Source organism: Hyperolius riggenbachi, chromosome 8 (genome assembly GCF_040937935.1).
Source record: "Hyperolius riggenbachi isolate aHypRig1 chromosome 8, aHypRig1.pri, whole genome shotgun sequence".
Lineage (NCBI taxonomy): Eukaryota > Metazoa > Chordata > Amphibia > Anura > Hyperoliidae > Hyperolius > Hyperolius riggenbachi.
The window spans coordinates 197,137,535-197,158,520 of NC_090653.1; the positions used below are offsets into that span (position 1 = coordinate 197,137,535).

At 43.5% G+C, this 20,986-nt stretch overlaps 1 protein-coding gene across 2 annotated transcripts in view; it reads right to left on the minus strand.

Annotated features, from left to right (window-relative positions):
* FRMPD3 (FERM and PDZ domain containing 3) overlaps positions 1 to 20,986 on the minus strand; it is a 281,016-nt gene that overhangs the window by 117,051 nt on the left and 142,979 nt on the right. For both annotated transcript variants that reach the window (XM_068248083.1, XM_068248084.1), the window contains 2 exons: positions 16,863 to 16,986; positions 16,683 to 16,772 (listed from right to left, as the gene is read on the minus strand). In XM_068248083.1, the coding sequence (XP_068104184.1) occupies positions 16,683 to 16,772; positions 16,863 to 16,986 (214 nt within the window). The remainder of the gene's footprint in view (positions 1 to 16,682; positions 16,773 to 16,862; positions 16,987 to 20,986) is intronic.

Below are 20,986 nucleotides of genomic sequence, written 5' to 3' on the forward strand. Positions count from 1 at the left end.
ATCTTCCCGTTTAATTGGTATGCTTGCTGATTCCTTGCAAAAGTCTGCCTTACAATTTGGGACTGCAATCGTTATCTTCCCGTTTAATTGGTATGCTTGCTGATTCCTTGCAAAAGTCTGCCTTACAATTTGGGACTGCAATCGTTATCTTCCCGTTTAATTGGTATACTTGCTGATTCCTTGCAAAAGTCTGCCTTACAATTTGGGACTGCAATCGTTATCTTCCCGTTTAATTGGTATGCTTGCTGATTCCTTGCAAAAGTCTGCCTTACAATTTGGGACTGCAATCGTTATCTTCCCGTTTAATTGGTATGCTTGCTGATTCCTTGCAAAAGTCTGCCTTACAATTTGGGACTGCAATCGTTATCTTCCCGTTTAATTGGTATGCTTGCTGATTCCTTGCAAAAGTCTGCCTTACAATTTGGGACTGCAATCGTTATCTTCCCGTTTAATTGGTATGCTTGCTGATTCCTTGCAAAAGTCTGCCTTACAATTTGGGACTGCAATCGTTATCTTCCCGTTTAATTGGTATGCTTGCTGATTCCTTGCAAAAGTCTGCCTTACAATTTGGGACTGCAATCGTTATCTTCCCGTTTAATTGGTATGCTTGCTGATTCCTTGCAAAAGTCTGCCTTACAATTTGGGACTGCAATCGTTATCTTCCCGTTTAATTGGTATGCTTGCTGATTCCTTGCAAAAGTCTGCCTTACAATTTGGGACTGCAATCGTTATCTTCCCGTTTAATTGGTATGCTTGCTGATTCCTTGCAAAAGTCTGCCTTACAATTTGGGACTGCAATCGTTATCTTCCCGTTTAATTGGTATGCTTGCTGATTCCTTGCAAAAGTCTGCCTTACAATTTGGGACTGCAATCGTTATCTTCCCGTTTAATTGGTATGCTTGCTGATTCCTTGCAAAAGTCTGCCTTACAATTTGGGACTGCAATCGTTATCTTCCCGTTTAATTGGTATGCTTGCTGATTCCTTGCAAAAGTCTGCCTTACAATTTGGGACTGCAATCGTTATCTTCCCGTTTAATTGGTATGCTTGCTGCATACATTGCTACTAAGATTGTTTAATATAAATTTAAGTAGTTCAGCAGTGTTTGTAAATTCCCATATTACATCCTGTGAATCCTTGTGTTCCAGCCCAGTGACCACCAATTATTTATTACAGGCCTGTTTTTTGGTAGCCACTCCCATCCCCAGCTGAACTGTTTTCTCAATTTCTAATTGAGAATCACTTCCATTTCAGCCATGGCAGCTATCATACCTATTTAAACGCTGCAAGAAGGTCACTTGTGGCCTCGGTCATTTGGTGCCATTTAATTCCTAAGTGCCATTACAAAGTGCTTTGCAACAACTTACCAAGAATTTACCAAGAATTCACCCAGGAATTCAAACAGGAATCAACAGCCAAAGGACTCTGCTGGAAACTACTACTCTGCATCCACAACTGCCTCCAATGCTGTTGCTCAAAATGCCACTGCTGGACATATGTTGCACTACCAAGTAGACTCTTTATGTACACAGGTTTGCTTGCACTAACTGCATACTCATATAAACTGTTTAGGAGTTGGAAATTTCCTGCTGATAATCATTGACACTTACCATGTTTACTGCACTTTTTCTTATGTTCTGCCTGTCTGCAAACATCTACAAGTTGCATTGCAATATGCATCCTCCCAGTGTACCTCACTCCATATTCATTTCATCTGCTCTGCTTTGCTCACCTTACTCAGCTTTTCATGAACTGTTAGCTCTCCTGAAATCTCTCTCTCCCTCCAGCAGCTCAAAAACCTCACAAACATTTAAATCCCATTCACATTTGCTTACTCTCTCCCTCCTACTCTTACTTGCTGCTGGTGATATATCGCCTAACCCTGGGCCACAGCCTGCTGCCAGACAGGCATCCGCTGCTGACCCGCTTCACAGCTCTCTGTCCACAAATAACTTCAACACCCATCCTCGCCCCAACCTCATTTCCATCCATCCCACTCACAAGCACATGCTCCCCCTACCCTGCGGTCTCTGGAATGTCAGATCCGTCCGCAATAAACTTACAGAGGTCCACAACCTCTTTCTCTCCAAATCCCTCACCATCCTCGCACTCACTGAGACATGGCTCACCCCCTCTGACTCTGCCGCAGAGGCTGCCCTCTCATACGGGGGGCTTCACCTCAGTCACACCCCCAGACCAGACAACAGGACCGGGGGAGGGGTGGGTCTGCTCCTCTCCCCATCCTGCACATTCCGTGTCCTCACTCCACCTTCCTCCCTACAATTCACATCATTTGAGGCCCACACTATCCGCCTCTACAATCCCCTCCCAGCCATTGTTGCAGTCTTATACCGCCCTCCGGGCTCCACAAGACAATTTCTCGACAACCTTGCCTCCTGGCTCCCACACATCCTCTCCTCTGACCTCCCCACCATCATCCTCGGGGATTTCAATATACCCATCAATGAACCCAAGAACTCTGTTGCGACCCGGCTACTCACCATAGCCAACTCACATGGCCTAGTACAACACACCAACGCCCCCACTCACACTGCACGTCACACTCTCGACCTTATATTCACTAAATCCACCACCATTGCAGACCTCGACATCGCACCATTTCCACCCTCAGACCATTACCTTCTCGCCTTCAACCTCCTCACGGAAGGCACCTCCAAACTACCCGCCCACCCACCTGGTCGATGGCAGCGAGACCTACGCAAGCTCAACCCTGGCGTCCTTGCTGACTCCCTCCATGGCCTATCCTCCACTCTCCCCACCCTAACCTGTCCTAATCTTGCTGCAGCTCAGTATCACCAAATTCTCTCATCAGCCCTAGAGAAAGCTGCTCCACCAATATTCCGCCGCAACCGACCCCCTAACCCCCAGCCCTGGCGCACTACCCATACTCGCAACCTCCAGAGGGAAACACGCGCCACTGAACGAAAATGGCAGAAAACTCGACTAAACCAGGATTTCCTACAGTACAAGACTAACCTGCAGCAGTTCCACACTGCCCTTGCTCATGCGAAGCAGGAATACTTTACCAAGCTCATCGGAGCACAAGCTTCCAATCCCCGGCGTCTTTTTAGCACCTTCAACTCCCTGCTTAAACCCACCCCCCCACCTTCTGTTTCCTCCCTCTCTGCCACAGATTTAGCCACCCACTTCACCAACAAAATAGTCTCCATCCGTCAGGAAATATCCAATCTTCAATCTTCACCTCCCACCTGCTCACAACCTACTCCTTCTCCACCCTATCCTCCCCTCACCTCCTTCACTCCTACTACCACTGAGGAGGTCAACCACCTACTGCAGACTTCCCATACCACTACCTCCCCCCTTGACCCTATCCCTTCTGATCTACTTCAGCCTCACTTCACGGATCTGGCCCCAGTCCTCACTACCATGTTTAACCTCTCCCTATCCACAGGCACCTTCCCCTCAGACTTCAAGCAGGCCACTGTACTGCCTCTGCTCAAGAAACCCTCCCTCAACCCCTCGCTACCCTCCAACTACCGCCCGATCTCCCTCCTCCCCTTCGCCTCAAAACTCCTTGAGCGTCTGGTTCACAAACGCCTGACCCAGTACCTCAATGCCAACTCACTACTAGACCCACTGCAATCTGGATTTCGGCCTGCCCACTCAACCGAAACGGCTCTCACCAAAGTGGTCAATGACCTTGCCTTAGCTAAAGCTGAAGGTAAATACACCATTCTCCTCCTCCTTGACCTTTCAGCAGCTTTTGATACAGTAGATCATCCCCTACTCCTCCAGTCCCTCCAATCCATGGGCATTCACGATCTCGCCCTGACCTGGCTTTCATCCTACCTCTCCAACCGCTCCTTCACGACCTCCTTCAATGAGTCCTCGTCCACCCCCAACCACCTCTCAGTGGGAGTCCCCCAAGGCTCGGTCCTTGGCCCCCTACTGTTCTCCCTATACACATCCTCCATTGGCAAGGTTATCTCCTCCATGGGTTTTAACTATCATCTGTATGCAGATGACACCCAAATCTATCTCCACACCCCTGACATATCCACCACTACCATGGACAAGGTCTCCTCCTGCCTATCTGCCATCTCCTCCTGGATGTCCGCTAGGTTCCTAAAACTAAATCTAGACAAAACGGAATTTATGATCTTCCCACCCCGGTCATCCCTGGACCTCCCAGATGTGCAGGTCACTGTTAACCACACTACTATTCACCCTACCTCTCAAGCCCGCTGTCTGGGTGTCACCCTGGACTCCGCACTCTCCTTCACTCCCCACATCCAAAACCTCACAAAGTCCTGCAACTTCCACCTTCGTAACATCTGTAAGATTCGCCCTTTCCTGACCCCTGCCACCACCAAACTCCTCATCCATGCCCTCATAATTTCCCGCCTCGACTACTGCAATGCCCTTCTGTCTGGACTCCCTAAGACCCGAATAGCCCCACTGCAGTCCATCATGAATGCGGCTGCCAGAATTATCCACTCCTCCCATCGCTCCACCAGGGCGGCTCCCCTCCGTGAATCCCTCCACTGGCTTCCTATCCAGTCCAGAATCAGATTCAAGATATTGTGTCTGACCTACAAATCCATCCACAAAACCTGTCCAACCTACATTTCTGATCTTACTCAGAGATACACACCAAGCCGCTCACTCCGCTCCTCCAATGAACTTCGCCTGACCGTCCCCCGCATCACCCAGTCCCATGCACGCCTCCAAGACTTCTCAAGAGCCGCTCCGACACTATGGAACTCCCTACCTCCACCCATTAGGGCAGCCCCCTCCTTCAACACCTTCAAGAAGGCCCTCAAAACTCACCTTTTCACTCTTGCCTACCACCCCTCACAATTGCTCTAAACCCAGCCGAACTCTGGTCCCCTACCTCTCGTGTCCCTACCTCTCCCTCTAGATTGTAAGCCTTTGGGCAGGGTCCTCACTCCTTTTGTGTCCTACCTGATCATGCACCTCTATTACTGTGCACCCATGCTATGCATTTGAGTGAACCTAACTTGCCTAACTCCATGCTCCCATCCAGTGACTGACTAAGCATTACCTTGTACTCATACTGTGCTGTGTGATCTGGTTTTCTTGTATTCCTGTATTGTCATATTGCTGTTTGTCACCCCTAAATATTGTCTGTAACCTAAATTAATGTCCAGCGCTGCGTAATATGTTGGCGCTTTATAAATACAACAAATAAATAAATAAAATAAATAAATATAGCAGTATCAGTGTGGCTTCAATCAAGCCATGGCAAGGTTGACAACATTTGTAGCTGGCAGCATGATCGGGATGACTGGATCAGCAATGCCACAAAAAATGTAAATATAAATATTAGGCACCCTGACCCATATGAAATTCCCTTTCTCTCCTGAGTTTTCACCTTGGAGATATTTTTTAATTTCTTTTTTACTAACTTGTCAGCACTTTGTAATTGTAAAAGTTCCAAAAAGTAGGTGAAAAAGTACTGCCAAAATTACTTTGAGTATATTATTGCTTGATGGTGGTTCTAAATGCAATTATTGGCAACATGTGAAAATATAACTAAGAAGAAAACTCAGGAGGAAAAATTATTTGCATATGGGCCCCTGACTAAAATGGTATGTGCCAACTCTCCTGCTGCTGTAGTCTGGGCTCATGCAAAATGTAGAAACCTAGACTAAATTGCTAGTTTGCAGCATGAACTGGATGACATGAATGCCACCCATCCATCTGACAATAACTAGCATAAAAAAGCCAACAGTACCTGTCAGTGTAGCGGTTGTGAGGGATGTGATCAACTGCCTGGCCTCACAGAATCAACAGGTATGGAAAACAGATTCCACAGAATGGCATACCTTCAGTAAGGTACCTGTTGGAGCTGGACCTTATTGCTATCAAAATCCATGTATCCAAAGTAGGGTCAGCACACAGACAGGTTTCACAGGAACCAAAAGATTTATTGTTCCACAATCAGGCTACATAGGAAAGTGACCATCAGTCCAACAATCGTTTTATCAATTGCCTATGTAGCCTGATTGTAGAACAATAAATCTGATGGTTCCTGTCAAATCTGACTGTGTGCAGACTCTACTTTAGATATAAGGTATAGAAAGTAGACTGCTAGCTGGCAGCATGGCCTGGATGACATTGGTGATGAGTGCCTCCCCTCTATGTGGCGATAACTAACTGAAACATTAAACTGAGGAAGCTGCAGCTAACAGTGTGCTGGTCGTGGACTATTGTGGTTTTATAGAGGCTTTGTGGTTGGCTAAAATTCTTGCGTCAATCAATAAGCTACATCTGCGGAGTGGAGTTTATTATGTGTTAGTAAACCACTCTTCGTTTACTTTTTAAAAAGTGAGATCAATTTCTGGTGACAGGGTTCAATTGTCCATGATCACTCTGCCAGCAGCACTGAAGGCTCACGGGATGCCAGGCAAGAAAAGCATCTCCATCTGCAGCCACTGGTCACTGGAAAAATAAGACAGCTGTGTAGCTGTACCATGTGCCCTGGTGCCTCCATGCATCAGGCAACACAATGCAAGAAGGCTAACTTTTGCTCACATAGAAGGGTGTACATGTTCAGGGTGACGTTTTACCTAGTCACAGTGTCACAAATGAGAATATGTAGCAGCACTCTCTGTCTGTATTTTGCTTAACTAATGCACCACCACTAGGATCAGTGTGTCCTTAAAGCAATGCACATGTCTGGATGTAACCTAAGCGCAGTGCTGCAAGAAGGTTAGCCCCATTATCACATACACCATTGCTTGTTGTCAGACTAGCCACAGTTTCTTTTTTAAAAGCATTCAGGGCTTTTTAATCAGTGCAAGTTCTTTACCCCAAGGACAAAAAAATGTAAATGAAATAACTGTACTGCATTCTAAAAATGTATTTCTCTATTAAAACATTTTCTCATTACTGTATTATAATTCTGTTTTTATATCACTTAAAAAGATGTATTGATTTTCTCTCATTGAATCTTTTTATTAACAAATAAAAATGGTACATGAAAGTTTGCAATGCCATTATGAAAACATAGCAACTTCAATATACAGAAGTATAGAACATGTCATAAGAAAGAATTACATACTTAATCATGATAAAAAATAAATGAACATAAGATGAGGGTGTCCGGGGGCACCCCCATCCTCAGATTTACATTCCAGTGCTAGGTCTATAACAAAATGAAATACGGTAATTCAAATCAGAAATATAAGGACTAGCATAGAAGAGTATCTGACCCTTGTCTAACTTCTGAAAAATCAAACAGAGAAACAGAACATATGAACTAAACTGAAACAAACAAAAACGAGCTCCATATACTCAATACATTTTTGTTAAGCGCACATCTTTCAATTTCCGTTGACTTCAAATCTTCAGAATCACATATTTCTATTTACTGTGTCTTGCAATACTTTCAGCAGCGACTTCCACCATAGACACCCAATAGTAAACAGACTCACCAGACGTATTAGCCACTGCTAGTCTGGCCAACCATGCACAAGTCCAGGAAGCCTAGGAACCTCAGGATCCTGGTGTCAACATTGCCAAAGGCCACTTTTCTTCCTTTATATTCCTTGCACAAGACCTTCCAGGAGATTTTTAAATCTGTCCGAGTCCCTCAGATTAAACCAAATCATCCATATCTTCATAAAACCCTCCAATTTACTGTCATCAGGCGCTATTTGTTGTTCCATAAAAAGTATCTTGTCCAAAGCTTCTACCCAACTAGTGAGTAAAGGGGGCATGGTAGATCGCCAAAGTCTAGCTATAGTAGTTTTAGCTGCAGAAAGTAAATGTCTCCATAATGATGTTTTAAGAGATGTGTATCAACCTGGCAGCATGAGTAGGAAAGCTATGTCAGAGCCATAAATATGATCGAGAACATTAAAAATGATATCCCAGACAGGGGTGCTCGGATACCCCTTTTCAAAATCCGTGTTGACTCGGATCCGGATACCCAGATATCCAGATCCAGACCGGATATCCGGATCTGAACTGTTGGGTATCCGAATAGAATCGGGTATCCGACCCTACTATGCGGGGTATCCGGGCAAATTCGGATATCCGGGTAGAAAACCCGGAAGTGGCCCTTTAAATTGCTTTAAAAACGTTTTTGAGGGTAAATGAGGCATGTAGCGTAATTATTTTTTAAAGGAAAACAATAATTGATGATGTGGGGACTTAAAATCCCACAAATAACAAAAAAGGCTGTCAATAAACATCAAGCATAGGTTCCAGACAGCGGTCGTGCAGCCCACATTGTGTCCAAAGTGCAAAGTGCCACGTGCAAACGCGTGCAAAGTACCACTTGAAAACACGTGCAAAGTGCCACGTGCAAAGTGCCAAGTGCAAAGTGCCACATGCAAACACGTGCAAAGTGCCACATGCAAAGTGCCATGTGCAAACACATGCAAAGTGCAGAGCACCACGTGCAAACATGTGCAAAGTGCCATGTGCAAAGTGCAAACACGTGCAAAGTGCCACGTGCAAAGTGCCAAGTGCCACGTGCAAACACATGCAAAGTGCGACATGCAAAGTGCGACGTGCAAAGTGCCACGTGCACTTTGCACGTGGTACTTTGCACGTGTTTGCACTTGGCACGTGACACTTTGCACGTGGCACCTTGCACTTTGCAAGTGTTTGCACGTGGCACTTTGCACGTGTTTGCACGTGGCACTTTGCACGTGCTTGCACGTGGCACTTTGCACATGACACTTTGCACGTGTTTGCATGTGGCACTTTGCACGTGTTTGCACGTGTTTGCACTTTGCACGTGTTTGCACTTTGCACGTGGCACTTTTCACGTGTTTGCACTTTGCACTTGGCACTTTTTTGCACGTGGCACTTTGCACGTTTGCAGGTGGCACTTTGCACGTGTTTGCACGTGGCAGGCAGCAGCTGGCCTGGTGTGTGCACAGCACACACACAGACACATAGCAGCTGCAGCAGCACTGCAGCACACACTAACTGTCACACTATAACAACAATCAAGGTAATTAACGATTTAACTATAGTGTAGTGATAGTGAAGGGGTTAATCAATGAACAGCTTATCACTGTGTACAGCCCTTGGCCCAGCAGCACTGCAGCACACACTCTAACTGTCACACTATGAGACATCAATCAAGCTAATTAATGATTTAACTATAGAGTAGTGAAGGGGTTAATTAATGAACAGCTTAAAGAGAACCCGAGGTGTGTTTAAAGAATGTTATCTGCATACAGAGGCTGGATCTGCCTATACAGCCCAGCCTCTGTTGCTATCCCAAACCCCACTAAGGTCCCCCTGCACTCTGCAATCCCTCATAAATCACAGCCGTGCTGTGAGGCTTTGTTTACATCTGTAGTGTCAGTCTCAGCTGTTCCCCCGCCTCCTGCATAGCTCCGGTCCCTGCCCCCGTCCCTTCCCTCCAATCAGCAGGGAGGGAAGGGATGCAGGCGGGGACCGGAGTTCTGCAGGAGGCGGGGAGAGCAGCAGACTGACACTATAGAGATAAACACAGCCAGCTCTGACAAGCTGTTTGTCAGCAGCGTGGCTGTGATTTATGAGGGATTGCAGAGTGCAGGGGGACCTTAGGGGGCTTTGGGATAGCAACAGAGGCTGGGCTGTATAGGCAGATCCAGCCTCTGTATGCAGATAATATTCTTCAAACCCACCTCGGGTTCTCTTTAAGGTTTATAACTGTGTACAGCCCTTTGTAGGCCACCAGCACTGGAGCATGTCTCTCAGTGTGCATTCAGCAAGCCAGGACGATCTGTCTCATCATGGCAGCCCTCCTTATTATGCAGGGGGGCTGGCCAGTGTTCCTTTCTGTGATTGGGTGCCAGGGCTTAGGCTGGGTGGCCTCTGATTGGCTCAATGAGGTTAGGTGGTGCCGGCCAGGGTTCGCCTCTGTGATTGGTTGCTAGGGCTTCTGCTGGGAGCCCTCTGATTGGCTCCAGGACGTCATCACCTTAGTTACAGTATTTCGGATCAGGATATCTGCGGATATCCGGATTATGCGCCAAACTATCCGCAGCGCAGATAGCTATCCGGATTTGGACCCAGCTATCTGGAATCCGAATCCGGTCGGATAGCCCAAAAAAGTTCAGATATCCGGGTTACCCGGATATCCGGAATCCGGATGAGCAACCCTGATCCCAGAAAGGGGCGAACAAGATCACGGGCCCATCAAATATGGAGTTGAGTACTCGGGGCCCCACCACATCTCCAGCAATCTGATGACACTGTGGGAAAGATTCTATGGAGAATGTCTAGACAGCTACAGTATATTAGTTACTCAAGAGTTTAAAATTACATTCCTGTAGCCAAGAGGAAATTGATGCCTTTTGGGTCATTATAAATGCAATACTCCATTGCTTCCTCTGGAATTCCCTGCAGAGGGCTGCCTCCCACACCCTACAATAAGGGGGCAGACCACCTAGAGTCCCCTTTCTCAAGATCCCATAAACCAAGGATGCCAAATGCTGCGGCTTGGCTAATGCCATACATAATTTTTCAAAGTCCGTCAAGCTACATTCCTGTAGCCAAGAGGAAATTGATGCCTTTTGGGTCATTATAAATGCAATACTCCATTGCTCCCTCTGGAATTCCCTGCAGAGGGCTGCCTCCCACACCCTACAATAAGGGGACAGACCACCTAGAGTCCCCTTTCTCAAGATCCCATAAACCAAGGATGCCAAATGCTGCGGCTTGGCTAATGCCATACATAATTTTTCAAAGTCCGTCAAGTTCCTCTGATGATTCTCCAAATCACCAAATGAGGAAGTGGCACCAAAGGAGGCAGTTCCCTTCCGAATAGGAAACCTTAGGAGGTAAGATGAAACCTTGTGAACCAGAATATTGTAAATGCCGGAGCTGAGGCCATTCCCTTCTCTGGAGGAACAATACAGATCGAGCCTGCAAACCAGACGGGAACAAAGGGTTACCAAATATGGGTGTCAGAGGGCTAATGTGAGAGGATACTTTTTCAGATTGCAAGGTACTCTCACAATCTTTTAGGGTATGCTGCACTAAAAAGGGGGACTCCAGAAGGAGAGGAAAAGAGATGGGGCATATCCAAGGTAGCGCCTTCAGACAGATCAGAGATACAGACCCCTCAAGAAAAGTTTCCACCTTTTTGAAATTTGAGAAACAACCCTCCACTATCCTGGCCAGGACTACTGCCTGATGGTACAATTTAAAATCTGGTAGGCCTACACTCAACATAGATTTGGCTTTAACAAGAGACATGTATTTAATCCTGATGGCTCCAGTACCCCAAATAAAACTAAACATACATATACATACATATACACAAATAAAACTAGACACCATAGACCTCAGGGAATTAAAGAAGCTTGGTGGATGATCAATAGGGACCGTTTGGAATAAGTATAACATTCTATGGAAGGTATCCATTTTAACTACATTATTGAATCCCCAGATAATTAATAGCTTGTGATTTCCATTTAAATGGGAAAGAAGCCCTTAAGGTAGCCATACATCTAGCAATGCATGGGCAGATTCGACCAAGAGACAAATCTCTCTCTTATTGAATCTGATCTGATAAGTTGCCCATACACCACAGGCGGATTCCCAATCAATTTCAGCATGAAATCTATTGGGAATTGGCCTTGTGCGTTGCATACGTCCTTCTCCCCGCTGTCCCCTAATGTCCCCACGGTGCCCTGTGTAAAGTGTATACATTACCTGTTATTCCTCCGCTGCTTTGGGCGCATTCTCCTCTGCATACATGCGTGCCCCATGTGGTTTAGTAAGGGTGCACGTGTATGACATCACACGTGCGCCATTACTAGGAAGCCACGTGGGGGGCTGGGGGCATGCGTGTATGGAGAGGAGAATGCGCTCCATACACGGGGCGTGGGGGGACATTGACATTAGGGGGGGCAGCGTCGGGGATTTGTCTCGTTCGTCCATCGTCAGGAAATTGCACGTCGTTACCGCCACGCACCCGATCGAGCAACATCTTGCAGCATGCGCTATCAAGAATGCGACCAATTTTCGTCCCAAAATTGGTTGCATTGTCAGTCGGGCATGCACTTGGCTGCAGCGATTTTCATCCAATTCGACTATAATGATCGAATTGGATGGTCGATCAGCCATCAAGTTGCCTGATGTATGGCCACCTTTAGGCATCCAAGTTACCAGCCAGGTAGAGAGATGCTGATTCCCTCAGTTTTATTAATATTCAAGTTAAAACTGTTCACCGCTCCGTATCGGCCATACTCTGCCAATATATTGAGTATTGAAACCTTCGGTTGAGTCACATATATAAGCAGATCATCTGCATACAATGCTAATTTATGTTCTCTTGCAGGAGTCTCTATCCCATGAATGTCTGAATTCTTCCTCAGTGCCACAGTCAGGTGTTCCATGACAATGACATAAAGCAAAGGGGAAGATGTATTGCTTTTATTATTACAAATTTAAATTACGACAAACTAGAAGTGCGGGAAGCAGTCAGGGCTTCTGGGGAAATGTGACTTTTGTCCCCGAAGGACAGCAATTTCAGCATTGCCTGGCAAGAATGATGCTTAAAGCAAACCTGAGCTGAAAATTAAAGTCAAAATAAATATACACACGTCATATTTACCTCCCACGTAGTCTGCTCATCAATCTTTTTCTCCTCTCCTGCATCCTATTTGTCCACTGCGATCAACTGAATTTTCCGTCCTCCATTTTTAAAATGCCCGTTACCCCATAACAGCTTCCGGGTCAGCACACTGTTAAACTGTAATATCGCTCACTTGAGCCATCAGGAAACATGGACATTACCTTGGTCATCCGTTGTCCTTTCAGCTATAACTGACATCAACTGATATACTGCATAACTGACAGCAATTGATATATTTAAGTACTGACAAAATCTTGTCAGAACTGGAGTTATAAGAAGAAAATGGTGAGCTTCTAAGATCAACTGACGGTGAGGTAAGTATGTCATATTCATTTTAAGGTACATCATGTGTTTATTTTAAATAATTTTACTTAGTTCAGATTCACTTTAAAGAGACTCTGCATCAAAATTTTCAGCCTTAGTTCTTCTATCCTGTAAGTTCCTATGCCTGTTCTAATGTGGTCTGGATTACTGCAGCATTTCCTAGTTGCACAGTGGCTGTATTATCTCTGTTATATAATCTAATCTTCTTTCCTCTGACGGCTTTCTCGGGCTCAGGCACTCAGGCTGGAATGTGCAGCTCTGCTTGTGATAGTATAGAAGCTATACACACCCTCTCCAGGCCCACTGCATGCTCTGTATGAGCCACAGACTGAGCTCCTCTCAGCCTATCACATGCCATGTCTTTTGTTTGTAAACACTGCCTAAAACTGGCAATTACAAGCCAGGATTGCAGCAGGGAGTGGCAGAAACAGCACAGAGGGGCCCAGGAGAACATAATGAATAGAATGGTATGCTTTTTATTGTAAGAATTTGAGAGTACAGATTCTCTTTAAGAAGTCTATTGTGGCATGTCCAATCACATTCTCCTGTGCGGCCTTGCTGGAAGAGTGGTAGAAAATGAGGTGGATATTTTTGAGGAGCAAAGAGAACCCTGGCTAGAAATATCTCCCATTTCTAGACACTTTAGAGATACTCATGGTTTAGTTATGATCCAATTTTTATTTCATGGGGTAGAGATGGTATGCCTGGATTCTAGAGGAGACTTACAGAGAAAACTTCTAGAAAGAGAAGTATATTGGCTTTATAGATAACTTTGAAATTGCAGACCAGTACCAGGGTTGCCCATAATGATCATCCCAATGGTGCCCATACATGGTACAATAAAAACGTTCGATTTTACCGTTTATTCGATTAGAATGATCGAATTGAATGAAAGTCAAAAATAATCTTTTTATTCGATCAAGACATTCAAACGATTATCCAGTTTTTTCAAGAAAAATCTGATCGACATGCTGGAAAAATGTTGATGATTGTGTGTTGTAATTGTATTATGTATGTTAAATTGTATGAAAAGATCTTTTAGATACTTATTGTAAGAATTGTTTCAAAGACTTTAATCTTTATTCGCATTGTCTTCATAACATGGTTAACGATTAAATATTGAAGTAAGTGTATGATTATTATCATTTTATTATACCTTTTTTTTTTTTTTACTAAAGTAAAGTAAGTCTGTCCTCATCAAGGAGAGTCCATAGGTACAATGCAAATGCAATTTTGGCCTTCTTCCTGTTAGTTAATAGAGCCATTTTTAATCACTCTGTGGTAAAAATTCCATCAGCATGAAAAAAACAACACTGTGAGGTAAAACACACCTATATAGTTGCTCTGAGGTAATACTAACTTCACAATAAATAAATTGAACAACTCAGAGGAAAAATACAACTCAATAGGCGCTTTGAGCTACAACTTCCGTGTGTGCTAACTATCTGAGGTAAAATACAGATTGAGCTGAAGAGAAAGAGATTCCAGTTGAAAAAAAAGTCACTTCCGATCAAATAAACCATTAGATCGAATACTTTATTTTTTATCTCGATCTCTTTTCTCAATTTGATTTTTCAGCATATTCGATCATTTTACCCGGATTTTCAGCCTAATCGAACATTCGTGTATGGTACCTCGGAAACATCTATGCGATTTTTTTCGATCTAATGGGATAATCAAACGAATTAATCTAATTGAAAAAAAGAAAAAATTGTAGCATGTATGGTCATCATTATTTAGACTGGGAGCTCTGACTCCCTCATAGGGCATTATGAACAAAACAGCAGTAAAACTGCCATGCACCCTACTGTTAGTACCATTAAAATTACTGACATAGGCACGACAAGTTTACTGCTGCTTCAAGCATCAGGTCCCTAGTTACATTGTTTGGTTAAAAAAATACATTTATACATCAAGTTCAACCTGGAGAAAATAAATAATTGAAAAACTAGGTACATTACTTTCCTGCAATCTCATATATCCCAGTTGATATAAGGGAAGGCAAGGAAAAAACCCTACAAGGGTTAATTATCCTTTAAAGGGGAAAAAAAATCCTTTCCTGCCCCATTTTTGTTTTTTTTCACTTTGTAAGTGTCATGAATGGTTCCCCTTTAAGCAGATGTGTTTTTAGGGTTAATAGTGCTTCCCTGCTCCGTATGGGTCAACCCCTTATTGACTTGCGTTTATCACTTATATTTATACCATTCATAAAATAGGAATTTGTAATCACCACTCACATAAAATGAAATGCCTGCTAGTACCATAGAATGCTAGATAAGTCAGGAAGAAACCTAAGGTGGATTATTAAGCTCATCTACACAGCATCAGTCTACCCAAATATGCTGCTTAACAATGCATAGGTGTGAAGTCTATTAGGTTTCTATATCCATGCATTTTGAAACCAACATATTACAATCTAATTTAATGCTAATGCAACATCTTGCCGTGCTATTTTATTTTAGATGTAAGGTCATGCAACCTGCAGTACATGGGTAACGTAAGCAATGCTATGGTAATGAGTGTTAGCAAGTGTGTTACCATTGCAACGTAAGCTTTACCTTAGTACCGTGGGTCATGTTTTTTGTGAAATATGTGGTACTCTGTTGCTGTTAGTACCAGTAATATTGCTGTGCATTGGCTGCGTAAAACAATATTACTGGCAGAACGTGAATCAGGTCCAAAGTCTGTTCCAGGGTTGGTATAGTGAAAATGTTCTTGAATTAATTTTGCAATATGCTTCAATATATTGTCTGAAAACCTTCCAAAAACTATAAAACAGGACAATCCCTATAGGAATAAAAGTTAGAGTAAGGTCACTCATATATTAAAAAACTGTATAGTCAGAAAGAGTCCCAGTTGGGTAGCTCTTTATATGAGGTTCAGTATGTATCTATACACTAGACAGTAAGTGGAGGTCTTTGCTGATCCCCCACACTGACAGTTCTGTGCACTTATGCACTTAGCGCCCGTTCACACTACACGCGTTTCCAGCCGCGTTTTGGAAACGCGTGCGGGTGACCCGACACGCACGACATCAGACAGTGCATAGAGTGCACTGTCTGATGTTCACACTGCATGAGTTCCGGACCTGTGCGGTCCGGGAACGCATGCTGCACGCAGTTTTAGCAAAAACGCGCGGCTGTCCCATTCACTTTTCAGTGATGGGATCAGCCCCGCAACGCATACAAACGCGGATGGCGTGCGTTCGTACGCGTTGCGTTCCACATGCGTGGCCATCCGCGTTTGTAATGTGAACCGGCCCTAACATGGTACCTCAGCGGTCTTAGTGACAGTTGTATTCTCACCATGATCATTACAGGTCAGATGTATTACAGAACAGAGACTGAGCATGACTAATACAACTGTCCCTATTATTTGAGTTGCGGTTTATGTGGAATAGCTACACCACTCTGACAGAACTGTCAGTGTGGGGGATCAGCAAAGACCTCCACTTACTGTCTAGTGTATAGATACATACTGAACCTCATATAAAGAGCTACCCAACTGGGACTCTTTCTGACTATACAGTTTTTAATATATGAGTGACCTTACTCTAACTTTTATACCTATAGGGATTGTCCTCTTTGGACTAAGTGTGTATATTTGTTTCCTTCCCTGGTAAATGTTCTCTCTGAGTGTGTGTGATTTATCAAATACTATAAATTCAGGATATATCATAACAAAACTTGAATAAAACAATACGATATGGGAACTGATCTCTGAGAAATTTCTCAGTAGTGATACATGCATACAAAGCATTACCATGGCAACTGTGTTGAAGAGGACACCAGCAAAAGTTGGAAGCTCATTGAGGATACGCAGGTAGCGAAGTTTGGCTTGAACAATAGACACCTAGACCAAGACCAACAGAAAAAATACTTAGTCTGACATGTCAACAAATTCTTCACAAACTTCATCTATGTGTAAGCATTTATCCGTTACCTTGTTGCCAGACAACTGATTTTGGTGGATCTTGAGATGTTGTGCTAATGCTTTGCGTATGGATTTTTCCTTGTAGCTCTGCAGAAGAGATGGTGGAAGAAAGGGATCTAGGCCCCACTCTTTCCTAGAGGTACATGTTAAAAAAGTTGGAAATTAAACTGTTATATTACCCATTCAAAGCCCAATTTTTGCAAACAAGTTCATGGTCTTCAATCAAGTATTGTTTCTGACAAGTGCAGATTCTAAGAAAACAAGTGCTTTGGACAGACAATCTAGTTATCATACTCCCAATATATTACTACTTTTGGGGAAAAGTTGCATTTCTACAGGTATAGTACTGAGCTATTAACTGAAAGTTGCTGCTATTCTTTCCTGACTAAGCTAAACAAGCATTTATGATAAGTCCTTAAAGCGGATATCCAGCCTCTAAATGAAAATCATGCAGTTCTCCTGTAAGGGCTAGAGAAAGCAGAATGGCTTTTTTTTGGGGGGGGGGGGGGGGGTTATGTAAGGCAGTGCAAAGATGGACAAAAAAGGGGAAAAAAGGCACCCAAGGTATGATAAAATTGTGTTAAAAACAACTAAAATGGAAAAAGTTTGAGATGGCTTAATGGTGGCACATCTGACTATCTATAGGGGCTGATGGGGGGCACATCTGAATATCTATATGGGCTTATTGGGGCACATCTGACTATCTATAGGGGGTTAATTGGGGCACATCTGAATATCTATAAGAGCTAATGGGGGCACATCTGACTATCTATAGGGACTGATGGGCGACACATCTGACTATCTATAGGGGATAATGGGGGCACATCTGACTATCTGTAGGGGGAAATAATATCTAACTATAGGGGTTGGTGGGGGAGCACATTTTAATAATAAAAGGGATGTGACTTGAGTGGGTGTGGCCTGTGTTAACGGATGGGGTTAAGGGCACCTGAGCTTATGTGCCTATAGGCTCTTGAGCTGTAACTCCGGCCCTGTTTGTGAGTAACACAATTTACATCTTCACCATTAAACCACTGTTGTGAGATACTGCACCAATTGGGCTCCCATTGTCTCTGTGCGTTTTTCCCTCCAGCGTGTTCTTTGATCACCCTACACACCTGCATTAACATTAGGGGGAACTGCACGTTTGTCACTTGTCCCGATATCGCATGTCATTACCGCTGCGCACCTGAACATGTCGGCCCTACATCTTGCAGCAAGTCCTATCTATAAATGTGACCAATTTTGGGTTGAAATAGGGCGGGCATGCTCTTGGTGGCACATATTTTTATCCGATCTGATTATAATAATCAAATCGGATAGTTGATCAGCTGCCAAGTCATCTGACGCATGGCTTTAAATAATCGGTTGATTTAAGCTTGGACAAAGGTAAATGCTACAGGTTGTGTGAGACAAGCTATGCTCACCCATGAAAGGCTGCCACGTACTGCTCCTGAGCATGTAACGAATCACTTGTGTTTTCTGTCTACCTTTCACTTAATTTGTCATGGCAAAATAATTGCACAAAGAGCTGTGCTCTGCAGCAGCCACAGCATCTTATGCCTGGTAGACACTTGGTACACTCCAGACCAAGGCAGGTATATTTGTCAGTTCTGCTGATTTCACAGTCATTGAGTGTAAAATATGGGCTCTGGGCTAACTTTTTGTTTTCCTCTGGAACACCATGGTTTTGGTTTTGTTCAGATTTATGTGGGGTTCCCATGTTGTGCTGAAGTTCTGCAGGATTTCTAGGCTGTCTTGTAGACCTTTTTAAATTGGCGATAGCAGTAAGAGGTCATCTGCTTACAGTAGGAAGTCCTGTTGCTGGTGAGGCCTCTGTTGAAAAGAGTTGGGCTCAGGCTGTAACCCTATCTTATCCCCTGATCCTGGGGGAAAAAGATGTCCTTTTCACATTCACTTTCACACTGCACTTGTTCCCAGTGTATGAGCTCTTTATGACATTGTATGTTTCCCCTCCTATTCTGCTCTCTAGAAATCTCAGGAACAAACCTGGGTGCCACACTCAGTCAAAAGCCTTTTTAAAGTCCACAAAGCAGGCAAATATTTGACTTTCGTGTCTTTGTACATGGTGATTGATAAGGGTGTGCAGGGTGTAGATGTGGTTGGTGGTGCAATGGTTTGTTCATTTGTTATTTATATAGTGCCAACATATTACACAGCTCTGTGCAGAGAATATATTGTCTTGTCACTAACTGTCCCTCAGTGGGGCTCACAAATTAGTCAATGGTTTGGCACAAAACCTGCTTGGCTTTTACCGAGAACATTGTGCTGTGTGAGAAAGGTGAGAATTTTCTTATTCAGGATGCTGTTGAACAATTTTCCTAGTGTGCTGCTCACACAGATGCCTCTGTAGTTGGCTGGGTCATAGCGATCCCCAGTCTTGTAAATGGGAGTTATAAGTTCTTCATTCCAGACTTCAGGAAAGTGACCAGTGTAGAGTACCAGTTTGAATAGTTTCCATATTGCGGCATGGATTTCTGGGGTTTCAGATCTGATAATTTCTGATAGGATTCCATCTGTGCCGCTAGTTTTTTGGTTTGTTTTGCCTTACATGAGTTTTATTTTCTCTTTTATTTCCTCCAATGTAAAAGGTGTGTCAAGTGGGTTTTGAAAAACTTTCACCTTCTTCTCCATGTTCTTTAATTTTCTGATCATTTGTGCATGTTCTGGGCTGAGTTCTTTAATAGGAATATCTCTGTATAGGTCTTTGAAGTATTGTAGCCAGACTTGGCCATTTTGGATGTGCTGATTATTTTGTTTGGGTTTTTTGCCAATTTGTTGTCTGGTCTCCCAAAAAGAGTTGCCCTGCAGAGATCCTTCAAGCTGTTGGAGTTGAGTTTGGACGTGGTTTTGTTTTTCCTTTTTAAGGGTCACTTTATATTGACGTTGAATGGCGTCATGTGCTGTCCTCAATTCTATGTTATTTCGATATCTGTGTTTTTTGTTTAATATGACCCGTAAGTTGTTTCTTAGTGACTTGCATTCACTGTCACACCATATATTTGAGTTTTTCTTTGATGGATTCTTTTGGACAGTCTTTCTTATGTTGGCTGTTTCTGCAATGGTATGTAATATTTGGTTGAGGTCCTCTGCTTCTTGCTGCACGCCTTGTTAATTAGGCTTGTAGGTATACGTTTAATAGTCCAGAAGTAGCGGTATTGCATCTGGTCTGTTGAGGGCCTCCCTGTACAGCTGGACCATTTAAAAGTGGGTGGTAGGTTACACAGGCTTACTGGATGTTGTTGTACGGAGGGTTTGCTTGAGGAAATGATGTATAGTAGGATTTGGTTGTGATCTGACAGATGTGATTGTGGGGTGACTATGAAAGCACAGATGCTTGCAGGGTCCACGTTACTGTTGGAATAGTCCACCACACTACTACCTACAGGAGAGTTTAGTGTGTATCTCCCTAGGGAGTCTCCCTTGGTCCAGCCATTAATTATTTGAAGTCCTAAACATCTGCATTGGTTCAGCAGTCATTTCCCATACTTATTGACTGTGCTGTCGTAGCTGTTGCTATCTTTCTGTATGGTTTCTGGGTCTCAGGTCCAAATATATGAAAATTCCCATCTGAGTTGAGATAGTCTTTTTCTGTTCCTGTTCTGGCATTTAGGTCACTGTAGATTACAGTAGTATATTTCACAAGGTTTGGAAGTGGGCAACCTCCCTTTGTAGGACTTGGTAGCTCTCTGGATTCAAGTACGGCGATTCTGCTGGTCCAATATATGCAGCACAAAGGTACATGTCAGTCTAAGAGGAGATGATGGAGCTGCTTTACTTTAACAAGATGTGGCTGTTCCCTCTTTTGGCTGGTTTGATGTATTCTCCAAAATAACCCTACTGTATGGTTGTAAAATGCAGTGACAAAAGTTTTTTTTAGTCTATATGCAGAATTCAGATGATCATGCGCCTTTAATGGGAATAAACTATGTTGCCTTAGTAGTGGGGTTTATATATATATATATATATATATATATAGGAATATATTATCTCTATGTATACACAAAGAGGATTTTTTTAGGTCAGTAATATATATTTATATATCTTTATTTGTCAAACGATGTTGCAAGATACATAATTTATTTTCAATCATTCTTCCATGTTTATACACA